This window comes from Pituophis catenifer, unplaced genomic scaffold (assembly GCF_029215685.1).
Source record: "Pituophis catenifer annectens isolate HBS135680 unplaced genomic scaffold, rPitCat1.0.hap2 SCAF_1, whole genome shotgun sequence".
Classification (NCBI taxonomy): domain Eukaryota; kingdom Metazoa; phylum Chordata; class Lepidosauria; order Squamata; family Colubridae; genus Pituophis; species Pituophis catenifer.
The window spans coordinates 92,767,739-92,783,348 of record NW_027256881.1 but is presented as its reverse complement, the minus strand read 5'-3'; the positions used below and the strand labels follow the sequence as shown (position 1 = coordinate 92,783,348).

General features: G+C 38.7%; 1 protein-coding gene across 1 annotated transcript; it reads left to right on the top strand.

Moving 5' to 3' along the window:
• Nucleotides 1-1,811: 1,811 nt before the first annotated feature.
• RNF146 (ring finger protein 146) lies at nucleotides 1,812-15,122 on the top strand. The gene is made up of 3 exons (XM_070952728.1): nucleotides 1,812-1,899; nucleotides 7,376-7,503; nucleotides 13,394-15,122. Exon 3 carries the CDS (start codon nucleotides 13,395-13,397, stop codon nucleotides 14,439-14,441), a length of 1,047 nt encoding a protein of 348 aa, XP_070808829.1. The 5' UTR covers nucleotides 1,812-1,899; nucleotides 7,376-7,503; nucleotide 13,394; the 3' UTR covers nucleotides 14,442-15,122.
• Nucleotides 15,123-15,610: the final 488 nt, after the last annotated feature.

The window sequence follows — 15,610 nt, the reverse complement described above, 5'->3', positions numbered from 1 at the left end:
TAACCGGCTTATATTTTTTACCCTCATATCTAAGTGGCAGTTGTTTGTTTACATTTTCTTTATTCCCACCCTGTGAAACTTCAGGTCGTAATATGACCCTATTACTATGCTACTCATCGGGGACTCAAGGATGGCATACTAATTTTGTTTTTTCTTTTGTGAGTCTTTTATTCATTCATCACCTGAGAAACTGTCCCTGAATATAAACGTCATTCAAGGTACCATACTAACAATGAACTTACAAACATGAACTCAATTTGGTTCTTATGACTGTGATATAACTGTGAGTTCAGGCAGCCATAAAATATCCCCACATTTTTGCAAGGGTCTAAATACAGAAATGCCTCCCATTGTAGGCAAACCTATATGAAATTAACATCAATACCACAAAACTTAGTATTCTAGTTATAAAAAAACAAGATCTGGAAAATGTCTATGGAAATTCTCAGTCATCCAGGTCATGGTTGTCTCAAAGGTGCTTTTTTCAAGAGACACTGTTTCTTGTTTTTCTTTGAAGACATTTTGCTTCTCATCCAAGAAACTTCTTCAGCTTTGATTGGATGGTGGAGAATGGAAATGGATTTATACTCCTTGCAGACAGCTGGTCATTTGCATTCTTTTAACGAGTCGAGTTGTTAAGGCCACCTGGAGATTTATCTGTCAGGGTCACCTGAGTGGTGCAAGTGGGTATGAAGCCTTCTTGGAACTGTTGAAAGGACTGTGTTGTAGACTTGAGATAGATGATATATATCCCTCCTTCTTTGTTGAGAAAGGGCTGTTCAATTTTGACATAGATACCCTCTTTGACCCTTCTTTCAAACCAGCGGTCCTCTCTGTCCAAAATGTGGATTTTGCTGCCTTCAAAAGAGTGGCCTTTGTCTTTTAAATGCAGATGGATTGCCGAATCTAGTCCTGATGGGTTTGTTCTTCCTGATGTTGTTCCACGCGTTTGTGAAGTGGTTGTTCTGTTTCCCTAACGTACAAGGCATACATCCTTTCATTCCCCCTCCAGTCAGAGCTGAAGAGGTTTCTTGGATGAGAAGTGAAATGTCTTCCCCCCCCCCCCCGCAAAAAAAAAACCCCACCAGAAAGTCCAGTTGCCTCTTTGAAAAAGCACCTTTGGGACAAGATCTGGAAAAACAACACATGGGCAAACACACACGCCTGCTTGCAACACGTCGCAGCTAATTTGCAATTTATGCATCCTTCCTGGAAGACTGGTCGTATCCAGATCACGGATCCTTCTAAGGATGCCTGTAGAGACATTCGAGGTTAAAAAGTTATTATATCTCTCCTAGGCCAGGGATTTCCAACCTTGGCAACTTTAAGCCTGGCGGACTTCAACTCCCAGAAAGTTGGCTGGGGAATTCTGGGAGTTGAAGTCCGCCAGGCTTAAAGTTGCCAAGGTTGGAAATCCCTGGCCTAGGCTACATTTAAGAAAAGAAAGCTTTCGATTCCTTCCCTCCCCCACCCCCCACCCCCCACCCCATTCCTTGGGGTCGCATCGCATAATAAAGGCTTCCCGCAAGCACGAGCGTCAGCTTTCCCCAGGGAGGGAGGAAGAAAGCTCGCGCCAAAAACCCTCCGCCTTCCCCGTTCCAGCGTCGCTCCGAGCCACTTATACATAGATATATATATATATATATATATAATGAAAAAAGCCTCTTCCTGGCTCCGCCTCCCCCCCGCCCCCCCCCCCACTCTTCCGCCACCTTCTCCTCCCTTTGCGTCCTGACGTCAGCTCGGGTTCAAACGTTTGCTCGCGTCCTCACGCAAACGGGGGTGGTGCTGGTGGTGGTGCTGGTGGGAGGGGAGAGCAGGGAGCACGCGCGCGCGCGCGCGCGGCGGCGCAGTTTAATCACCGAGCGAGCGGCAGCAGCAGTAGCAGCAGGTTCGGAGGTATTGGCCTGAGTCTTGACGGGTGGGGGGGGGAGAGAGGAGAGGAGACCGTTGGGGGTGGGAGGGGGGAAGGAGGAGAGATGAGTGCGGGACTGATTAGTTGATGGCCGCCTTATACGGGGACGGGGGGGGGGGCAAAATTTCCCTGAGGTGGGGGTAGACTCCGGCGAAGGCGACTACCGCTGTGGGGCAGCCGAGGCCTCCTTGAAAGGAAAGCCGCTTCTGGCTTCTGCCTTGCCCCCAACCCCCTTGCCTGGTCCTTCCGGGCAGCGGCAGACAAGACTCAAACAAAGGCCCCGGCGTCGTCGTCCCGCTCCGCGCCCTGAGCCGAAAGGACCAGGCCCGCGCGAGTCTGCCCCGAGTGCCCACCTCCCCACCACCACCACCAGTTTGTGGGTCGCTGATTGGGAGTCCAACCTGCCCTTCTGCTTCTGCTGCATCCTTCCCTCCGGCCAAGCGAACCTGGACGGAAGGGCGGGCTCTTCCTCCGCCTCCAAGCGCTCTTTTCTGGACAGCGGTTGTTTTTTTTTCTCCCCCCCCCTCCCGTCACTGCGCCCGTCTTAATTTTTGACTTTGCAGGGGTGAATTTGCAACTCTCGCAAATGTTTTTTCTCTCGGTGTTTTTTGGGGTTGGGTGGGGGGTGGAAAGAAGAGTCGGATGGTGGGTAAAAGACCTTTTGTTGAGGGTTGTATATAGATGGGGATAGGATAGGATAGGATAGGATAGGATAGGATAGGATAGGATAGGATAGGATAGGTAGGTAGGTAGGTAGGTAGGTAGGTAGATAGATAGATAGATAGATAGATAGATAGATAGATAGATAGATAGATAGATAGATAGATGAAAGAGAGGGAGAGGGAGAGGAAGGAAGGAAGGCAAGATTGGCAACTTGGTCGGTGTGTGATTTCATTGGAGAAGCTTTTAGCTCCCGACCTTTTTCTCATTGTTGGTACATTAAAAAGAGATAAAAGGTGGTTCACCTGAATAGTGTATAGATGGTAGTGGTGGGGAATATGTCCTGATTCTCCTGTTATCCCTGGCACCACCTTAGTGAAACAGGATAGAACAAAGAACTGCATTACCGAGAATATTTGATATTCCACTTTTAAGATTGTATGTTCCCTTTAGAAAATGGTTTTATGGATTTGCTACAGTTGCATTTTTCTTTTAAGGCTAGAAAATATTTGCAATATGAAATAAAATGCCGTCATGTATGTATGTATGTATTTGGAAACATCCCAAATTGAGAGAAACTGGACTGCATCTGTTAGTATTTGTATGAAATAAGTTGAACTACGATTGAAAAGCTGTTTGAAACTTGAAGCAGTAAATATTAGGTAAAAGTAACAAAATACTTAACAGCATACTATAAATGCATTTTCTCCTAAGTGTCTAGAGGTTAAATGAAAGCATCATAGGGAAGGTTGACTTGAAATATATATATAATAAGAATTCCCTCCCCCTCCCTTGCCTCCCTCCATACAACAACATATTTGATTTTATATTTACATATACATTCGTTGAAGAAATCAATGACATGTGGTATCCTCCATGTAATTGTCAAATTACCTCCCAGATTTCCCAATGAGTGTGCATCAAAGTCGGACACTTTTGATATTGTAGTTGAGTAACTACCATGTTTTCCCAAAAATAAGACCCTGTCCTATATTTTTTTTAACCCTGAAATAAGTGCTTGGCCTTATTGCCATGCGTTCAAAAGCCCGATTGGGCTTATTATCAGGGGATGTCTTATTTTGGGGGGGAAACAGGGTATGAAGGCTGGGGAAGAGTGCTATAACTTTAAATATGCATGGGTACAATGGACATGTAGACAGGATCCACACCCTGCCTAAACCATGATTGTCCAACCTTTTGCCTAGCTTGCCTTGAGTGAAGAGAAATGGTCTTGGCCGAATATAAAATATAATTAATATATATAAATCACATAATATTAAAAGTTTACGATGTTGTGGGGAAACATTATTAGCTGTCCAGAGCCACATGGAAACCATGGATTGTACATGCCTGACCTAAACATAATCTGCTCTTGATTTAGTTTGGGGTGTTATGAACCCAGCCTCTCTGGTTTATAAATATTGTTTTAGGTTTAGGTATACATAGCCATTGTGGTTTATTCAGTAATAAAGATTGATATAAGATGAATTGGCTTATACCGTTTGCAAACCCAACCATGCTCCCATTGGTAATGAAAATAAGTGCTTAAGTATCAAATTAAATAATAAACGGGGAGAATGTTATCGTGTAGTCTGGAAGCTATTAAAATGATTTATTATCCACTGTAAGTACTGGCTGAAGACAAAAAAAAAATGGAAGTGCCTGGATCCATAATCATAGATTTGACCTATATGATTGAAGAAGCCTCTATTATGAGAGGTTTGTCTGTTTGAAAGGAAGGAAATTACCTTCATCTGTGTGGTTCCTCAACTATGTAATATACTCCTTTGAGAGTTTTATTTGGTCCTCATCTATTGTTCAGGAGATCTATAAAGCTGCAGCTCTTTCAACAGACTCTATCTTTTTATAAATGGTTATATAAAGCTAAATATTGTAAGGCACTTGAGTGCTTACCAGAATTAAAATGCAGATTATTATCAACTAGATCAATAAAAATAGAAAGCATCTGCATGCCTGCTGCAGACCTTAGCTGTAGAAAATATAGTTCATTCTTAGTATTCCATTTTCCTAGTTTATGCAGTACAGATATGCTAATAGAAGTTCCATATTATTGCTGGATTACAAAGTGTAAATTAGTCTTTGATGGCCATATCCTTACAGAACTATGAAAATAGAATTTACAAGAACTACTAAATTTCCCCTTTAGTTTAATATTTCCAACTTTGTAACTTGGCTGTTGGCCTTATATTCTCTTATCTTTTTAAAAATATAGATAGGATAATACTGAGTTAGAGTTAGTTACTAGAACCATTTGTTAGTACGCATTACAACATTAAAATATCTCTACAGTAGTGTGAGGGAATAGGCGAGCTGTTCCAGGAAGAAAGTAATCCCATTTAGTGCCAATCTTTACTTCTAATCCTGTGGGCCCATCCTAGGGGCCAGGTTATTGGACTGCTGGGGCAAGTGGCCTCAAGATGTTGATGGTGAATACCAGATGTGTCTATAAAGACACAGTTTGGGTGAACTGGCAAATCTGGCATGTATTATCAAAATCTGATTGGGTTGGGGAGCCATTACTTAAAAATTTACACCATCATGTTTTGGGCCCTTCACTCTCCATACTATGGCAGGGTAGAATGATGACATTGATAATTAGGGACCCTTTTCTGGGATCAACAATGCTCCTGAGGTATTAAAGTGAGAATGGGTCATAGGAAGAAGGTAAGGATCTTGCTGTTTGGATCTGGTTAAGCTTAGGAGTTTATGGCATGTATCACAATTGTGGACTTACATGGCCCCCAAACATGTAAGTGATCATATATTAGATCTCATATTAGCCTTAAGAGATGTTAAAATTATTTGGATATTAAGAAAATGTCCTTTGCTTTTGTTGTGGTCATCTCACATACTGATTCAAGTTAGTTTGCCTCCCATGACTTATATGGGGCAGGAGTGATATAATGGTCTGTCTCAAGTGCCTTCTGATCTGAATCTCCAGCACAGAGATTTTAGAAAGAGAGCATCTGGTTTGCAGAGATTGCTGATCCTCAGATATTGAGCAGGCAGATTTGCCAAGTGTTTGGTGAGCCACAGATGCAGGAAGCAAGTCAAGAACTACATAAGATTTCTTGAAATCTTGGGATTTTATGGAACCTAGGAGGCGCACCTTTTCTGTCATTGCCGTTGTTCTCCGGAACGATCTCTGATACACGAGAAGCCCCAATTTTGCTTGTTAGAAAAGCCATTAAGACCTGGTTCTTCCATGAGGAATTAGTGACCAGTTTAGTGACAGATTGCTCTGTTCTGTTGCTTAGTCAGCCTTATATTACTTACATGTTACAGATGTTTAATGTTAATGCATTTTTCTTTTTATGCTGTTTGCCATTTAGGATTATATTGTTTCAGTTGAGTGGCCTTATAAATCTTATTAATAAATAAATGAATTATTTCCAGTACCCTTCTTTCCTAAGCTGTTAACCTTAGGTTTGAAACAGGGGCGGGTTTCAAAACCTATTGCTACCAGCACACACGCGACTACCGGTTCGCCCGATCCGGGGTGAACCGGTAGCAACCCACCACTGGTTTGAAAGTATTACTTGAATCATAATACAGCAATTTATAAAAGGATGAAAAACTAGGAATTGGCTAAACAAGTCATTATTGATTTGGTCAACTTCACAACTGTGATTGGTTTTTACTTTGAAATTCTATAATGTGTTTTTCTGATCTGAATCTCCAGCACAGAGATTTTAGAAAGAGAGCAATGTGAGACAGAAAAACAAAACAGCAACCAAGAGCTATAACTGTACTGGACAACAAATTACTGAGAAATAATTAATATTAAATATTAATGAGAAATACTGTACCTCCTGTCTATGCTGAAAATAATATAGAATTGAATTTAAAAAAAGAGAGTAATGTAAATTATATGATACATAAAGAACAAAGTGTTGCATTAAAAAATAACATAATAGTAGGTCCTATTTAATTATATAAAAGTAGTACTGGATGATTTGAGTTAGGCTTTTTTTTTTTTTTTTAGAGAACAGAAATGCCTCAAGAAAAATAAATATAACATTTGTTTGCTTCATACTAGTTATTTAAAACACATACACATACATGATTGTTAAGTAGTTCCATATAGTACACAAGAGACTTTAGCATGGAAAGCAGTATTAAAGGGTGTTTTTAATTATATATATTTTACAATTAACCTTTCTGTAAGACTCATCAGTTTCCTAACTTTATTTAGCTTCCTATATATGAGATAAGCCTAATTTATGCAGTAAAAATTCACTTAACAAATCTGACAAGGCAATTGAAAAACTTCATGAGAGAGAGAGAGAGAGAGAGGGAGAGAGAGAGATGCAAATGAAATGTACTATTTTTAGTTAGCTGTATTATTAAAAATAAGAACTACAAAAAACAGCAAATGTTTCAATTGGTAGCATAGGTTATCATGTTTTCCAAAAGAATATTGTGAAGGTAAAGCAGATGAAAGATAAGTAGTGATCAAATTAGAAAGGCATGAATATTGTACATTTCTGTTCTGTTCTGTTCTGCAGGCACTGAGGTCTTTTGCTCTAGTATTACAGTAAAATATGTTAAAGAATGGAGTTTCTGTAGTGAACAACAACCTAATTATAATTGAACAATATTGAAATTGCTGATACTTTTATTTTTTTCCTTATTCAATTTTTCTTTTGCCTGACTTTTTTGTTATAACCATAAAGTATAAACCACTGAATACATACATAGAAGATGAAATATAAATATATTTATAAGTAACTGGCTACTTTGGTTTTAATAATACTTTATTTTCCTATTCTTTTTCAGTCGAACAGCAGCATGCAAGAATAAACTTATAATTGGAAAACAGAACATTCTGCTTTGATTAATGCATTTAAAGATGGCCTATTAATTTTACAACATGTTACAAGAATAGCTAATAATAGTAAGAAAAGGTAAGAATGTCAATATATTGTACCTACATTTTATTTCAAATATTTTTCCTGTTTTGTTTTGTTTTTGTTAAAAAAGATTTTCATTGCTGTTTTCAAATATGAACCATTAAACATTGGCTTCAAGATTTCAATTTAAAAAATCTCACATAAACAAGATGCAAGGGAATATGATGAGAATAGAATATAGTAATGGATAGTTCAGTTTTCTGAATGAATAAAAGATGTTCTGTATGTGAATTGGAGAGTGTGTCAAAGCACATAGCGACACCTGTCCTGTCTTGGTTGATTGTGAAAAATTACCATACTTTTCAGAGTATAAGACACACTTTTTTCCTCTCTAAAAGAGGGTGGAAATGTTGGTGTTTTTATACACCAAATACAGCCATTTTTGGCCTCCGGAAGCCCCACCCTGCACCTCCTGTTTTCGTGCAAAAACAGGGCACGCAGAGGCTTTGGGAGGCCTGCAGAGTGCTGTGGGCTGCGGAGGGCAAAAGTGTTCCCATTTTTACAAAAAACAGGTGAAAAACAGGTGCACGGGGTGCACAGAGGCTTTGGGAGGTCTGCAGAGTGCTCCTGTGGGCTGGTGAGGGCAAAAGCACCCTCATTTTTGTGAAAAACAGGCCCATTTTTCGCAAAAATGGGGCGCACAGAGGGTTTGTGAGGCCTGCAGAGTGCTCCAGGGGGCTGGTGAAGCAAAAACTTTTTTTTTCTTGCTTACTTCTTTGAAATCTTGGTGCGTCTTGTACACTGGGGCGTCTTATAGTCCGAAAAATATGGTAGTTAGTGTTGGCCTGATTAGTACTTGGTTGGCAAGTACCAAGAAAACTCATATAGGCAAGAAAGGCAAATTGAAAAATATGTCTCAAAAGACATGACATTTGAAGAATTTTAATTGCTTTACACAGCTCTAATATTTATGATATACTACAATATAGATATATAGATGACAGACAGACAGACAGATAGATAGATAGAAAGATTGATAGGAAGATAGATAGGAGAGAGAGAGAGAGAGAGCACTGTTTGAACTCAGGTTTACACTGCATCTATAATCTGCCAGGGCTGTGACTGTTTTTGTTCAGGTTTTTTTTTCACCCCCAAAGTGTTGTGACTTGAGGATTCATCTGTGACTTTTTATGATACTGTGAGTTAGTGGCTAATTATATTACTTCTCTCATTAAAGGTATATTGCTCAGCACTGGAACACACAGCCAAAATTAGATTTTTTCAGAAAATCAGGTTTTCATAGGAAAAAGATCATTGTACAGCTACACTTACTCAGGTTTTAATCAATCTTGAAACAAAGGTCCAGATACAAAACAGTCCTTGAACTCAGAGCAAGGAGCAGACCTTAGTTGATCTGGATATTGACATCCATATATATATTAGAACTTCAAGTTCACTACTTTTTCCAGAAAAAAAAAGAGTCTGCCAATGGAAAATGATATTTTGTGTAGAACTGGATTAGGATTATTTGGAGACTAAATAGTTTTAGTATTTATCCTAGTTATAGCTGTACTTATTTTAAAATGTTCTTATCTTTAAGTGTTACTGAAAATCACCACCACAGACATCTGTTGTCCTCTAATGCAAATTACAAATGGAATTACAGTGTTTTTCTATATAGCTTTGATATAAAGAAAACTTTAGAATCTTCAACACAAAGACAAACGATGCATTCTTTTTTCCAACAACAGGCAAGAAAAATGTTCAAGCTAGCTGTTTTCCAAATTGACAGCTAAACAATATGAACAGCTTGCTTAGCCATCTTACACATTTATTTCTCCATCTTTTATTGTTATGTGCTGTCATTCAGTATATTGGTTTGTGATTTTTAAATTTTTGGGCCAAATTTATATATATATTAATTGTTCTTAATATTTGTAGTTTATGTTCTTAATTCTGGCTGTGCATATAAATTGAAAAATAAATAAATAAATAAATAAATAAATAAATAAATAAATAAATAAAATCACACAGATAATTTGCAAAATAAATATAAATTGTTAAAATACAATAAACATGCAAAAATAAACCCCTATGACCTGAAAGGACTTTAAAGTGTTTGACAAGCCTTCCTGAGGAGACATGTCGATAAGTAGGATGCCCCAAGCAAGGGTAGGGAGCTTTTAACTAGTTTGCCATCTAAGAGAAGCATTACCTAAGAAAAGGACCTTTGAAGATTTTATTGCACTCATAAATGAACATGGAATGACATACTTTTTCATGTTCAACATTGTGTAGGTCTCCAAAGATTAGTGTTGCAAATTGCATTTAAATGAACTGTTAATCAGCAGAAACCTTTTAGCAGAGGCAAGAATGTTTCTAATCTGTCCTAGTTTCTGCTGTATTTTTTATTAGTTGGAACTTTGAACAGTTTTTAAATAAATCCCCAAATGCATTATATCTATAATAGTCTAACCTAAATATTGTCAACACATGGAAAATTGGGACTAGTTTATATCTGTTCAGCAGTTGCAGCAGATAATCTAGTCTTCTGTCAATAAAATGGGTTATACAAAGCCAATAAATTGCATACCTCTGACTTTAGGCAGAGAAATATTCAACTCCTCCACTCAGGATGGCACTACAGGGCACTGCAGGCCAAAATAACTAGATGTAGGGACAGTTTTTTCCTTCATGTCATCACTCTGCTGAACTCCTAATTCTCACAGTGCTGTATATGTCTCCGTATATTTAGCCATATTGTATGGCTGTATTACAGGTAGTCCTCGACTTAAAATCACAATTGAGCCCCAAATTTTTGTTGCTGAGAGATTTCTTAAATGAATTTTGCCCCATTTTAAGACCTTTCTTGCTACACTTGTTAATTGTCACTGCATTTGTTAAATTAGTTACATGATTGTTAAGTGAATCGGAAATCGTCACCATTGACTTTGCTTGTTAGAAGGTTGCAAAAAGCGATTATGTGACCCTGGGACACTGTAACTGTCATAAATATGAACCAATTGCAAAGCATCTAAATTTTGATCACATGATCATGAGAATGCTGCAGCACTTGTAAGTATGCAAAAACAGTCATAAGTCACTTATTTTAGTGCTGCTGTAATTTTAAATGGTCACTAAATGAACTGTTGTAAATCAAGGACTACCTGTATTATTATTTATCTTTCTTATTATTTTCTTTATTCCCCTCTCTTATTGGTACGATTAGGGTGATTATTATCATTACTTGGTTGCTTTACACGTACGCTGAGAGCTTCTGCACCAGAGACAAAATTCCTTGTGTGTCTAAACTTACTTGGCCAAATAAAGTATTCAGTTCAATTCAATTCAGTACTACCTATGTGAACTATCCACTAACAACATTTATCTAGTCCATCCTTTATCTAAAGCATACATTTAAAATGTGAAATTTCTACTTCATCTGAATCTAAATTTTTTTGTTGATTTAGGATTTAGGATTTATTAGATTTCTATACCGCCCTTCTCCCGAAGGACTCAGGGCGGTGTACAGCCATATTAAAACACATATAAATATACAAAATTTAAAACAATTTAAAATTGAATATATAAAAATTTGGCCCATAGATTAAAACACACATACACCCATTCTAAAATTCGTATTAGGCCAGGCCGGCTTGTTGGAACAAGAGGGTCTTCAAGGCGCAGCGAAAGGTACGCAGGTTGGGGATGAGATGAATCTCAAAGGGCAGCTCATTCCAGAGGGCTGGTGCCCCCACAGAGAAGGCTCTCCCCCTGGGGGTCGCCAGTCAGCATTGTCTGGCCGACGGCACCCTGAGGAGCCCCTCTCTGTGGGAGCGTATTGGCCAGTGGGAGGCTGTTGCTGGCAGGTTTCACCTTCAGGTTACATTTACCTGCTAAAAATAATGTGGAGGGTAATGAAATCCTTTTCAACCCATATAGTGTAACTCCCAAGAGCTGACTAGGCCTATTATTAGGCATACAAATACTGAAACCACTTAAAAATATGCATTGTTGCCACTTAAGTAATATATGCTGAAAGGTCCTGAGAAGTCCCAAAATACCAGTCTAACTAAAATAAGGAAAAATAGGGCCAACCAGTTGTTAACTCAAGTAAAAATGGGTAGATAATCACATCATCTAAAAGAATTTGATGATATGATAAAAGAAATGGTTAATTTTATTAACCATTTTTACACCAGTATATATATTTAACAATGTTCAGGTAAATGTTCTCACTATTTTATAACAGTACATTTTGAGATTCCAAATTGAATTTGTTCAACTAGTAAAACAAAAATTGAAGAAATATTAGTGATACTCTTACTTGTCATGATTAAGAGTACCTTTAGCTCTTCGTTGCTCGAGAAAACATCTTGGTCTTTCTGTTGTGCCAAATTAATTTAATACCAGCTTCATTGATGGTATTAAATAATCAACATTAACAACGGGAATAGGAAGAAAACTCAATGTCTTAAAAGTGTGAAAAGAATCCCAAAGTGTGCCAAAATTACCAAAATGAGTGACATGGTTTTCCAGATTTTGTTAGCTTATTTTCTTATGGGGAGAGTTTTTAGAGCTAGCATTTGAAAGCTGTCTGCTTATTAGAAGTGTCCTGTTCTTACTGCCACGCTTACCTCCTCCCTACCCTGACAAAGCAAGAAAAAAGATGTCCGTGCCATCCTTTCGTATATCATTATCCCTACCCTTCTGTGTCCCACTGAAAGGTTTGGTAGCCATGTTTCAGCTTCTGAAATACTGTTGATTTCTGCTTTAAAAGCTCTTGCTTTTGCGGTTTAAGTGGATTTCTATTTACAGCAGATTAAATATTTGTTTTCTGACTGCTTTTCTTTTCTGAATTCACCTATCATTGAAAACAGAAACTGAAGAGTTTTATTTCTTTTTAGCAGTTTGCTTTCAATATTCTGTGGTGAACACTATTTTTCCCCCTCATACTAAAATTAGTCTCTGTGTAAATGAATGATACTATCTCACAGAAGGAACGCTGCATCTTGTAGCTGGGCAATTTTTGCTGTCATAGAAAGAGATAAACAAGCATTACTATGGCTGATTTTGATTTTGAGTATTTGGTGAATATGCAAGGAAGCAAATAGGGAAACGGTAAATGGAACTGGGTAATAACAATTAAATGTTCTGAGTTAAAACAGTTAACCAACAAGAGGCATAAGTAATTTTTTCATTTGTCTTTTTATCTAAAGAAATGTATATGGCCCCTCCCATCTTTTGGACTACTGCCCACAATATACAAATATTATTACGATGGCAATTATGGCTGGGATTTCCTTTGCTAAACAATGCTGTTGTAAACCACTTTGACATGTGACTGGATTGTATAGCAATGACAATTCTTTGCGGCCCCCATTGTTGCTAAGTGACCACCTCCTTGCAACTATCTTCTGGCTTTCAACGACCAAAATTGCCACACGGGAGAGGGAGTGCCTGGTGGTACGGATGGCTAGGGAAGCATGGTGTAAGCACAGTGATGGCTGCTGCCTGTTGGGAGAGGGCGTGTGAGTAGGTGGGGAATCGTGGCAACTTGCAACTTTCCCCTAATGACTTCCCTATTGACTTTGCTTGTGGGAAGCTAGCAGGGAGGTTGCAAATTGAAATCATGTTACTGCCAAACTCCGTAACTGTCGTACGTGCAAACCAGTTGCCCACCTTGTGTGACAGTGGACACTGGAAGCTGGAACTTTGAGGAGCAGTCATAACCACCACTCACTTAGCGCTATCTTTGAATGATTGCTGACTGGTGGTTATTCAAGAACTATTTGTAACAACTTTCTCCTTGCCAGTAGATAGCATCACAGTCTAGAAAGTTCTGCTTCATTTTCAATCTTTTTAAACGATTCAGGTATTCTAAAACAGGATAAACAAGTGATGTTGTATCTCATCAAATTAATGTATTTTTGATTTTCTGTAGGATGGCTGGTTGTGGTGAACTTGATCACTCAATCAATATGCTTCCAACGAACAAAAAGACAAACGAATCATGTTCAAATGCAACCCCATCTCTTATGGTTCCCGAATGTGCTATCTGCCTGCAAACATGTGTCCACCCTGTGAGTCTGCCCTGCAAACACGTCTTCTGCTATCTGTGTGTAAAAGGAGCTTCCTGGTTGGGAAAGCGGTGTGCACTCTGTCGGCAGGAGATTCCAGAGGACTTTCTTGATAAACCAACTTTGCTTTCGCCTGAGGAACTCAAAGCAGCCAGTAGAGGCAATGGGGAATATGCTTGGTATTATGAAGGCAGAAATGGCTGGTGGCAATATGACGAACGTACTAGTAGGGAGTTGGAAGATGCATTTTCTAAAGGTAAAAAGAGCACTGAAATGTTAATTGCTGGTTTCTTATATGTGGCAGATCTTGAGAACATGGTTCAGTATAGGAGAAATGAGCATGGACGTCGCAGGAAAATAAAACGGGACATAATAGATATTCCAAAGAAGGGAGTGGCTGGGCTTAGGTTGGACTGTGACTCTACTGCTATCAATCTAGCAAGAGAGAGCTCTGCAGATGGTGCAGACAGTATACCACCGCTAGGTGCTGCTGCTGCTGGGCAGCTTCCAGCAACTGTTAGACCCCTTCCTACACTAGATGGTCAGCTGACGAGTCCTGCAACACCATCACCTGAGGACAGTACTCTAGAGAACTCTCTTGCCAACTTGCAAATCAATGGAGACAGTTTGGTTGAAAGGAGCCATAGGGGTGAGGGAGAGGAAGACCATGAATCACTATCTTCTGGTAGGATGCAAGTTATTGACACCTCCATAGAGGAAACAGAATCGGATGCTAGCAGTGATAGTGAGGATTTGTCTGCCCAATTTCAGCTGCCTGTACCCTCTGCTCAGCAGAGACATCTGAATGGAAATCAGCCAGCCTTGGATAGACCAGTGGCAGGCAGTGGGGTGGGAAATACCACTGTGAGATCGAGAAGGCCTGATGGACAGTGCACAATAACAGAAGTCTAATTCTAGAGCCATGGTTTTAAAATTCAGTCTTATACCTGTACATTTTGTCTGTATTGACATTGCGCTCCAGCCTAGCAGTCTTATTTTAAAGTGTTTCCGTATGAGAAGAAGGGGAAGAAAGGAAACCTGATCATCTAACATTAAAAGCTGTCTCTTAATTTGTCTGGAACACTGAACATTTAAAAATCTGGGCATGTGTTAATGGTTTGGAAGCTGTTTAGCAACACTCAGTTTTGTAAAATGTCTGCTTTTATTTTGTAGTATATGCCCTCTCCATATTAAAACCCATTCTCCTTTTTTGACAAATGTATATTCACTGTACAACTTGGAACTGTTATTATTTGTTGCATTAAGTATCTTAAGTAACTATCTGCATGGATTGATGTATGGAAGGAATATTAAAACTGGAAATGATCAAGAGTCTGGAAATGTGCAAGATGCTTAATTTTAACATAAAATAGTTGTGACTCCTGAAATTCAGATGTTTTACTGAAGCTGAGAGATAAATCATCCTGAAAATGAAATGTAAAATAATTTCTGTTGCAGAGTTTTGCTTGTAAAGAAGTCATGGTGTCTTCATTGGCTCTCTGTCTAGTCCCTGTAGCTTGTTTGCGTCTTTCTTGTGTCGTTTTTGTTACAAGATTTATAATTTAATAAACTACATTTTATCAACAATCTTAATTGAACCCATGTCACACTAAAGACATGTCTTGAAAGAGGTATATGCACTGCCTTTGTTTGGTTAATAGAATAACAAAATGCACTGCAGAACAAGATGACTAGAATAAATGTTGAGCAGAAAAATAAAGATGCACAATAAGCTCCTATGGAAAGATGATTACAATAGTTGAAGAGAACGATAGAAAAGGCACTGTAACATTTGCTTCTCCTAGTTTCTCTAAAACAGGATGCTAGAAAATTATTTTTATATTGAAATTATCAGAATTTTGTTTTCACTTAGTGTGTTATTTAAAATATGTTTTACCAGGAATTGTTTTACATGTATTTACAATAGAACCAGATTGGTCTAGTGGTTAAGACACCAGGCTAGAAACTAGAAGACACTGTGTTATAGTCCTGCCTTACATATGGCTAGGTACCAACTGGCTAGGTAACTTTGGGACACTCACACTGTCTCAGCCCAGCCCACCAACACTGTTGTTGATATT

What these genes read in the sequence shown, in the direction of transcription:
- RNF146 (XM_070952728.1), top strand. Translation starts at nt 13,395, where the DNA reads ATGGCTGGTTGTGGTGAACTTGATCACTCAATCAATATGCTTCCAACG.